At 42.9% G+C, this 9,858-nt stretch overlaps 2 protein-coding genes across 12 annotated transcripts in view; one reads left to right on the top strand and one right to left on the bottom strand.

The window, feature by feature from the left end:
* Positions 1–3,005: 3,005 nt before the first annotated feature.
* Positions 3,006–7,990, bottom strand: LOC150003467 (uncharacterized). Its single transcript, XM_090286286.1, has 3 exons — positions 7,651–7,990; positions 6,815–6,930; positions 3,006–3,518 (listed from the first exon to the last, which is right to left on the bottom strand). The coding sequence occupies exons 1-2, from the start codon at positions 7,921–7,923 to the stop codon at positions 6,871–6,873; spliced, it is 333 nt and encodes a 110-aa protein (XP_090142412.1). The 5' UTR covers positions 7,924–7,990; the 3' UTR covers positions 3,006–3,518; positions 6,815–6,870.
* The window catches only part of NCOA6 (nuclear receptor coactivator 6), an 84,238-nt gene continuing 81,904 nt past the window's right edge, over positions 7,525–9,858 (top strand). For 9 of the 11 annotated variants that reach the window (XM_090286272.1, XM_090286277.1, XM_090286276.1 and 6 more), the window contains exon 1: positions 7,525–7,722. The gene's annotated coding sequence lies outside the window, so the exon portion shown is untranslated. Of the gene's footprint in view, positions 7,723–7,957; positions 8,151–9,858 lie in introns of those variants that run through there. The other 2 variants (XM_090286274.1, XM_090286273.1) reach the window with 2 other exon arrangements.

Raw genomic sequence — 9,858 nt, 5'->3', positions numbered from 1 at the left:
GGGAATGTAAAATGGTGCAGCCACTGTGGAAAAACAGTTTGGCATTTCTTTGATAAGCTAAACATAGAACAATTCCATTTCCAGGTATATACTCCAAAGAATTGAAAACAAGTGTTCAAACAAGAACTTGTACATGAATAGCAGCACTATTCACAAAAGCCAAAAGGTGAAAACAACCCAAATGTTTATCAGTGGATGAATGGGATAAACAAAATATGTATATTCATACAATGGAATATTTTTCAGCCACAAAAAGGAATGAAAAACCAACATGTTACAACATGGATGAACACTGAAAGCATGCTAAGTAAAAGAAGCCAGACATGCTTATATGAAATATCCAGAATAGGCAAATCTATAGTGATGTAAAGCAAATTAGTAGTTGCTTAGGGATGGGGAAGTCGTCGTCGGCAGCCGTCCGTCTCGAGAGACGATGGTGTAGCTTCTTAAGAGTCTATCTGCACCGCCGAGAATGGCTGTGCAGTCCGACTCGGGAGTGACATGGTAGTATCTGTCTCTTCCCGTGTTGAATCGACATCTTGCGATGACGCTGAAGCTACAGAGCCTGGGCAGGGTAATATGGAGGGTCTGCTGTTGCCCATGCAGCAGACCCCCCCTCTCTTCGCAGCTGAAGGATCCAAGGGAAAGACGGAGTCGATACAGCTTGGGTTCAGGTGCACCTGAACCCAAGCTGGATGGGGAAGTAGGGCGAGGGAAATTGGAAGGAGGGGATGAAAATGTTCTAAAAAATTGACTGTGGTGAAGGTTGCACCTATCTGTGACCATACTAAAAAACACTGAGTTGTACACTTTAAATTAGTGAGTTGTATGGTATGTGAATTACATCTATAAAGCTGGGTTTTTTTAAAGACATGGCATTTGGCAATATCAGCTAGAGCAGAACCACATGCAAACTCTATGACCCAGCAATCCTAATCCTAGGTATATAATTCAGGAGAAAATTGTACACATTCATCCAAAGACATGTACAAGAATATTCATAATAGTACTATTGAAAATAAACCTGAAGTGGAAATTGAAATGCTCATCACCAGTAGAATGAATAAATTGTGATATATTCAAATAATGAAATTATATGAAGCAATGAAAAGGAACAAACTACAACTATTGTCAACAATATAAATGAATCACAAAAACATAAAATTAAGCAAAAGAAGCCAGATTCAAGATTCCATTTATATAAAGTATACCTGGTAAGCCTAATCTATGGAGTCAGAGGTCAAGATACTGTTTTACCCTCAGGGACATGGGTAGGTAATAACTGGAAAGGGGACATGAAGGGGCTTTTGTGAGCTAGTAAGTTTCTATTTTTTGAATTGGGAGATGGTTAGATGTGTATTCACTTTGTGAAAATTCATCAGGCTTTACACACATCATTTATGTATTTTTATGATATACTCTAATTTTAAAAAGTTTAAGAATTTCAGAATGTTTTGAAACAGGCTTTTACATACTAAGAATGTTTCTCCTGTTTTGTTTTTTGGTCATTTCTTGATACTCTAATTTTTTTCAGTTGTGTAATTATCACTCATTTCTATTTTTCAATATTTATTCCCTAAGAGCAAGCCATTGCTGCCCATAAGTAAGCCTTTATTCAAAGTAGAAGTGACTCTTCTTCTATCTCTTATGCAGCAATTTTAAACCTTTTTCATCTCATGGCACACATAAACTTAATTACTAAAATTCTGCAACACAGCAAAAAATATATTTTTTGCCAATCTGACAAGAAAAAAATAGGAATAATTTTAATTCATTCACACTGGACAGCTATTGTGTTGGCTGTTGTCATTTTTTAACTTGACAATCTAAGGGAAAAGAGGTCAGTGCCCCTGACCAAATAGCCAGGTATTGCATGTTTTAAAAATTCTTCTGGAACACCAGTTGAAAATCACTGTCCTATTGTCTGAAAATTGTTGAGCTGATTTTCTAATAAAAAGACACTTTACTGCCATCTACTGGTAAACTGTTACAATAAATTTATAAGTTATAATTATGGTACCCACTTAGATATGTCCTCCGGCAAGACACAGCTTGTCCAACTAAATGTGGTAACCTGTCATTTGGCATTGTTGTAATGAAACTCGCAGAGAGTAGAATGTTGATGCTCTCTAGGTTGTTTTGTTCTTTCTTTTTTTCATAATTGATGTTGTTCTTAAAGACATGGTTTAAGTACTTACAGTCAATCTTATCACTGCAAAGTTTAAGCCTATTTGGACAAACATATCAAAGAACAATTGATTAGCTTTTTCTTTACCCAAATCTGTATCCAGAATAATCCTAGATGTTTTAACAACTGCTTTTCTTGCTCACAACACCCTGTGAAATAACCTGATAAACTCTTTAAGGGCCTCTGTTAATCTGCTGCTTGTTGAGGCATCATAAATGCTGGGCATTCTTCTAAATAATATAAATACTAATTCACTTAATCCTCTACTACTAATTCATTTAATCCTCTAATCCTCACCTGTAAGGTGCCCTTACTATCTGCACCTTACAGATGAGACAACTAAAGCACAAAAATGTTGTTATATTACAAGTGAAGATATTACAAAAATACTTTCTTTGGGGATGTCACGAGCATGGGTTTGTGATAGTCTTTCCTATATAAGTCAACCGGGCAACTGCTCGGCTAGCTGCCTTCTGAGCAGCCCAGTACCAAGGAGTAGACAAAGAGTCATACAAAGTAACTATGGTATTCACTCAGCTTTTATTGAATGCAGGTTCACTCAGAGTAAAACATCAACATCCATCCTACTCAAATTCTAACAATCTAAGAGAATTATAATACCCACCCACAGCAATCAATGGGGGGATAACGAACCCAAGTCCCAGGGTCTCAGTCTGCAGGTCTGGGAGACAGCAGGGTGGGCAAGGGAGTTGTTAGTGTCTTGCAAAGAAGGATCTCCAGAGCCAGGTGGGCAGCAGGGCAGACAAAGTCCTCAGTCCAGCAGGGCAGCACCTCTGGTGGCTGATGCCAAAGGAGATCAGTGTGGCATGGAGCAGCACTCTGGTGTGTGGAGCTCGGCTGTCTCAATTATACCTTGAAAGTGGTATACTCCACCCTTCTGAGTCTTTTCAATAAATGTCTTGGCAACCCTGATGTCAAGTATGGAATTTCTTCAGAAGCCTTTGGGCAGTACATGGCTGTTCTGCTTGGCACCCCCTGATGGTAAGTGTGGAAATTCTGCAGGAGCCTGTCTATGGATGGTCCCACTCTGCAGACATGGCTATTCTGATCACATGTGCAGATATCTTAGGTGTATCTCCTTGCCAGTCATGTCTGTTCTGACCGCATGTGCAGATATCTTAAGTGTATCTTCTTGCCAGGTGTGTCTGCTTTGACTTAGGTAGTTTCCCTCTTGAACCAAAGTGTCATGGTTGACTGGCAGCCATTTTGGTTGACATGAGTGACTCCACTTTGTTTTATATACTTTATGCTATGTTGATTGGACCATTGCCATTTTATCAGTCCTGCTCTCCACCGGGGAATTCACAATCTATGATGGAGACATAACAAAATAAAAAATATGTAAGGATTAAAAAACAAACAAAACAAAGGAGTTCATCTTTGGACTCTGTCAGACAAGCATTTTTATCTGTTTGATCCCAGTTTTCTCATCAGTATACAAGAAGGATGGATATGCCCAAGGTCACATAGTGGGAAATGGCAGAGCTTGCATCCAAATAGGTATTTTGGCTTCAGAGCCCAATCTTGGAATCACTATACTAAACTTAGTGCCAGTCCATGGTCTGTTTCTGTTCCTTTGCTGTCTTTCTGTGGGCAACAAATATTTATGTAGCCTATACTCCTGCTATTTTCACCAATTGGATGTGTAGGTACCCAAATGGGCTTCTGTCTCCTAGTTCCCTGCATCCTTCCTAATCCCAGAAAAATATATGACCTTCAGTGTAAGGACATGGAAAACAAGGTAAAATAAAAATAAAAATAAAAAAAGAGGATAGTGGCTCAGGTTCTGATATAGATATAGATATATATTCTGTCTGGAAAAAGTCCAGCCATTATTAATATAATGAGAACGGTTTGCACGACATCAGTGTAACCTGGAAGCCAAGGACAATGGACTGGAATGCGCATGCATGAACAATGACGACTTCACTGTACTAGTCAGTGGGGGCAGTACATGCTGTTGAGTGAGCATGTGTACTGTGTGGCCACCACATTCAAAATGACTGAGCAAGTAGAGCAACAAACCTGCATCAGATTTTGCATTAAGCTCAAACATTCCTCCACAGAAACTATTTGGATGATTCAGAAGGCCACAGCTATGGGTAAACTGGTGATTGGCAGCTTCATCATGACAATGCACCCATTCATGCATCATGTTTCATACAGAGCTTTTTGGTGAAACATCAAATTACCCAGATGACTCAACTCCCCTACAGCCCAGATTTGGTTCCCTGCAACTTCTGGCTTTCCCCAAAACTAAAATCACCTTTGAAAGGGATGAGATTTTAGACCATTGATGAGGTTCAGGAAAATATGATGGGGCAGCTGATGGCCATTGGGAGAACTCTGTGAGGTCCCAAGGTGCCTATTTTGAAGGGCACTGACGTGTCATTGTCCTATGTACAATGTCTCTTGTATCTTGTGTCTTCTTCAATAAGTGTCTCTATTTTTCATATTACATGGCTGGATATCTTCTGGACAGGTTATATTTATATAATTTACAGTGTATGTACAGTTTACTGGCATTAAGTACAATCACACTGATGTTTAAATATCACTAACACCCACCTCCAAAACTTTTTCATCTTCCCCAATAGAAACTCTATACCTGTTAAACAGTAACTCTCCATTCCACCCTCCCTCCAACCCTTAGCAATCACTATTCTACTTTCTGTCTCTATGAATTTGATTACTCTAGGAGCCTCACATAAGAGGAATCATATAATATTTGTCCTTTTGTGGCTTAATGACTTCAAGGTTTATCCATGTTGTAGCATGTGCCAAAATTTCCTCCCTTGGTAAGGCTGAATTATATTCCATTTTATGTAAATAACTCATTTTGTTTATTCATTCATCTGTTGATAGACACTGAGTTGCTTCTACCTTTTGGCTACAGTGAATAATGCTGCTATGAACATGGAGGTACAAATATCTCTTCAAGTCTCTGCTTATACTTTTTTGGGGTAAATATCCAGAAGTGGAATTGCTGGATCAATCAGATGGTAATTCTATGAATAACTTTTTGAGAAACCACCAAACTTTTTCCACAGTTGCTGCACCATTTACATTCCTACCAACAATGTAAAAGTTTTCCAGTTTCTCCATATTCTCACCAACACCTGTAATTTTGTTATTACTATGTTTTTACTAATAACCACCCTAATGGGTGTAAAATGGTCTCGTTGTGGTTTTGACTTGCATTGTCCTAAAAACTAGTGCTGTTGATTATCTTTTCATGTGCTTATTGGTCATTTGTATGTCTTCTTTGAAGAAATGTCTATTCAAGACCTTTGCCCATTTTTAAATTAGATTTTTGCTGTTTAGAACCTTTCAGAGCTTCCTTACCTCTAAAAAATTTTTTTAAGACTTGGAGGTGTACGCATGTCATTTCAGCCTCTGGGCTGGCTTCTGGCAGGACTTTTGTGTCTGCCAGGATGAAATAACCAGTTTCTCATTTAATCTTTCATATTAATTAATCAATCAATCAAGTAATTCATTAATTGTACCATTACCCAGAGTCAGTCTTTAGGTATGATCGATTTCCACTCTAACACAAAAGAGTATATGCTTATATGATTATATGAAGCGCAATAATTGTCAAAGTTGATCTATGGTGCTAGAAGTCAAAATAGTGGTTACCTCTGGGGGAGCAAGTATTGACTGGGAGGGGCAATATGGGGAAGGAACAAAGGAAACTTTCTGGGTTTTTCTGTAACTTGATCTGGGTGGTGATAACACAGGAACATGGGTAAAAACTTACCAGGCATACATTTAAGCTGTTTGCATTTTGCTTTATGTAAATTATACCTCACATTTTAAAAATCAAAAGAAAAAGCTTTACAAAATTTTTTCCAGGCTCTTCTTGTAAATCCTTTTGGTGTTAACTTCGTAGGCTCAAAGGTCTGAGGTGTCTCCTATTGGCCCCTGTGGTTCTCTTTATTTTTCTCTGCCCTCAAGCCCAGCACCTAGCACAGTACCCAGGATTCATACACACAACACATATTAATTGAGAGCTTCCTCTGTGTCTGGCACTGTGCTATGTGCTGAGGAAACAGCAGTAAAAAAAATAGATACTCTCCCTCCTCATGGAGCCTACAATCTAGTGGTAAAGGTAGGGAATAAACCTAGCACATCCTATTGAGGACAAGAGAACCTGTCTGGGGAGTGCTCAGAGAAGGTACCCTTGGGGTAGTAATGTTGGAACTGGGATCTGAAGGCTGATGAGTTATCTAAGGGGTGAAGGGTGAGCATTTTAGGTGGCAGGGATCAGCATGTGTAAGGGTCCTGAGAAGGAGAGTACAATATGTGAATGAGGTCAATGTAGTTGCAGTTCAGAGGGAGGGGAAGAGGGCCCTGAGATATGTCTGGAGTTGTGGAAAGAACACCTATTTGGTCTTTATCTTAAGAGCAACGTGGAACCATCAAATAGGTTTAAATAGGGAAGGGACATAAACAGATTTCTGACTTAGAAACATTACTCTCGCAGCAGGGTAGAGATTTTAGAAGGGTACCAGGGAGGATGTGAAATGGCCCTGGATAGCTTGGACACCAGTTCAAGCATACAGTGTGTGCGCTCAATAAATAATTGTGGAATGAAAGAACTACTTTTCTTAGATGAAACCAGTATCCTGAGCTTTGCAATCAGTTCACAATCCACCTGCTCATCTTCTGTCTTCTGTGATAACTTCCATTTTACAGATGATGAAGCTGAGGTTCAGAGGCTAAGAAAAACACACAGCTATCAGGGTGAAAGTCATATCTGAATCCAGGCCTGTATGACAGGCATCAAATCCAGTGCTGGGGAGGCCATCCTACATTTGAGGAGAGGGAAAGGCAGGTATTGAGCTGGCTGGGATGACGGTGATGGGAAAAGGTAGGGAGGGACTTCCAGGCAAATGATAATAAAGACTAAAGGTTGCATTTGTCACCATTAACGTTATTAGATACTACGTGTCAGGTGGTGTCCCAAGTATTTTCCATGCTGCCCCTCACTTCCTCTATACAAGTGTTATTTTTATTATCCCCATAGTTCAGATAGGTAAACTGAGGCTTGCCCAAGAATACTCAGCTAGAAGCCTCCCATAAGGCTGTACAGTGACTCTGAAGCGGGGCTAGGAGCCACTGACAACATTATATCACCAGCGGACGTACCCATTGGGTCTCGGTACCAAGCTCTGCACTCAAGGGAGTGGGTGCGCGCTCCGCCTCGCGCACTTTGAGACGTTTGGTCACGTGACCAGGCCCCACCCACCCTAGTTCGCCCCGCCCCCTCCCGCACTCCCTCCCTCCCTCCCTCCCTCCCTCCCCCTCCCTCCCCGGCCCGGTCCGGCCCATCCCCCCTCCCCGCCGGCTCCCTGAGGCCCTGCCGGGTCGGGCTGCTGGCAGCCGGGCGCCGACGGCCGGACAGACGGGCGCACGCGAGAACTGACGGACGAACTCACGGTGGGCCGCGGGCACGCACGGCCCGGGCCGGTGCTCCGAGGCCTGCCCGGGAGGGCTGGGGCCGTGCTCAGGTGAGATGACGGCGACGCGAGCCCGTAAGGGGTGGGCCCACCGGCCGTCCGCGGTCCCGGCCCGGTTGGCTCCGCTGGAAGGAGGCACCGCCCGGGCTCGGCGCGGGAAAATGGCGCCGGCCGGTCGTGGAGTACAGCCCCTGTGCGGGCCCGGCCCGGAGCCGCCCCGCCCGCCAGCCGTGCTCGTGTCGCCGTCGCCATGTTGGGGAGCGGGCCCTGGGCCTGCGGGCGGGGGCGCTGGAGGGAGCTGGGGCCCGGTCGGGCTCGGAGAGGGTGCCGGACGCGCGGTTGGGCCGCTGAGGGAGTGCAGGGCGGGCGGGGGTCCGCACGGGGTGATGCTTCAGGCCTGAGGAACTGGCGGAGCCGGACGGGAGGTCGTCGCCAGGTCGCGGACAAGGAACACTGGTCCGAACGGAACCGGAGTCGGGGTCCGTGGAGCTTGGTGGGGCAAGACCTAGAGCTGGGTTAGACTATGAGGAGTGTCCAGGACCCCAGGGCTGGTAGGACCGGAGGGGCGTGGGACCCGAGCTCAGGCTGTCAGGACTGTGGCAGTTCTTTGGGCGGGGAGGAAGGGGTTGATTAGAAATGGGGCTATTTGGGTATCAGATTGGGGCAGTCATTAGAGTCGCGGAGCTGAATTGCAAGACCATATAACTCCTAAGGGACTGAGGATATATGTGCCCCCAAGATCCTCCACTCCTTGTTGGGGGAGCAACAAAAAAAGGGAAGGGTTTGATGAGGAAGAGAAAAAAGGTCTGCGCTTTGGGCGCAGGAGCTGGCCAGCAAAACGGGTGCAGAGAGTGGAACTGGTTGGCAAAAAGAAAGAGTCCCATCAACTTAGGGAGTTTGTGTGTCTTTAAAGGGAGGGGCCGGGCTGTTTGTGGGCGGTGACCCAACGTGTCTTCCCAGGAAGGGGACAGCCCACTGTTTTAAGAGCAGGGTCACCTGGGAGGTCATCAGAAAGGCATTATTGAATTCAGTAAGAGTAGCGAAGGAGTGAATGTGTAAAAACTACAAAGGTCTTAGAGATCCGGTAACAATTTCGGGTGATTTTAGCTGAGACATACATAGAAAGATAAAGTTGACTTCTCAAAATCTTAAAAGCTGGTGGCAGAGGGGTTACTGGCATTTGTTGTGCTGTCTCGTTCAACACACTGCCTTAGAAGAATTTGCTAGCGGGCAGAAAAATGTTAAGTCAAGCATGGCAGCTTATGTCAAAGAACTATTTTGTTTCTGTAATGAATTTGTCAGTTTAGAGGCTGAGGGGAATACAAAAAAAAGTATAGGTAACCACCTATTTGATAATTTCTAACCCACTTCCACTTGTGCAAAGAAGTTATCTTCAGGACCCTTTTGACTTCTAACTTTCTAGAATTTTAAGAGATACTCCTTTTCTAGGTGTTTACTATACAACAAAGGGAGATAAGAAGCCATTAAAAAAACTGAATAATGATAGAGACCCAGGATCTCTGTCATAATCAAACTTTAATTAAAGAGAAGAACTGAAAGTTCAAATGGGCTATGGGAGAGTTCTGAGGGAAAACTATGCAAATCAATCATGATACAGTTCTAAGGCTCCCATATAATCAAAAAGGACTTTTTTAAAAAAAAATTTATTGATTTTAGAACGAGAGAGAGAAACATCAATTTCTTGTTCCACTTGTTTATGAATTCATCGGTGGATTCTTGTATGTGCACTCATGCCCCTCAGCCCACCCCCGCAACCTAACCAATGGAGCTACCCAGCCAAGGCCAAAAGGACTTTCAACAAAAGGTTGTGAGGATATTCATAGCAATATGATTTTCAATATATAATTAATATGTATGTGTATACCGTATATATATAAAGCAACATGATTCATTTGTTCTGGGTATTTCTAATGCAGGAAAGCCTAACCTTGTCTGTGCATAGGCCCCTCTAGCATCTAGTGTGGCTTATGTTATTTTTAATAACATAAAACAAAACATATTAAGTTACATAGAAAACCAATTATTCTGAAATGTAATAGTTTTTTTTGTTTGTTTGTTTTTTGTTTTTAATTGATGTTAGAGAAGCAGGGGAGGTGCCCTGACCGGTTATCGAACCAGTGACCCTCTGGTTTGCTGGACGGCACCCAACTCACTGACCCACACGAG

This window comes from Furipterus horrens, unplaced genomic scaffold (assembly GCF_987537825.1).
Source record: "Furipterus horrens unplaced genomic scaffold, mFurHor1.1.pri manual_scaffold_8, whole genome shotgun sequence".
Lineage (NCBI taxonomy): Eukaryota > Metazoa > Chordata > Mammalia > Chiroptera > Furipteridae > Furipterus > Furipterus horrens.
Note: the sequence above shows the minus strand (reverse complement) of the source record. Positions and strands in the feature narration are given on the sequence as shown.

What these genes read in the sequence shown, in the direction of transcription:
- LOC150003467 (XM_090286286.1), bottom strand. Translation starts at nt 7,923, where the DNA reads ATGGCGACGGCGACACGAGCACGGCTGGCGGGCGGGGCGGCTCCGGGC. An exon ending in GTGCGTGCCCGCGGCCCACC is followed by an intron (nt 6,931 to 7,650) that starts GTGAGTTCGTCC and finishes TGTTTTTCTTAG; the next exon opens with CCTCTGAACCTCAGCTTCAT.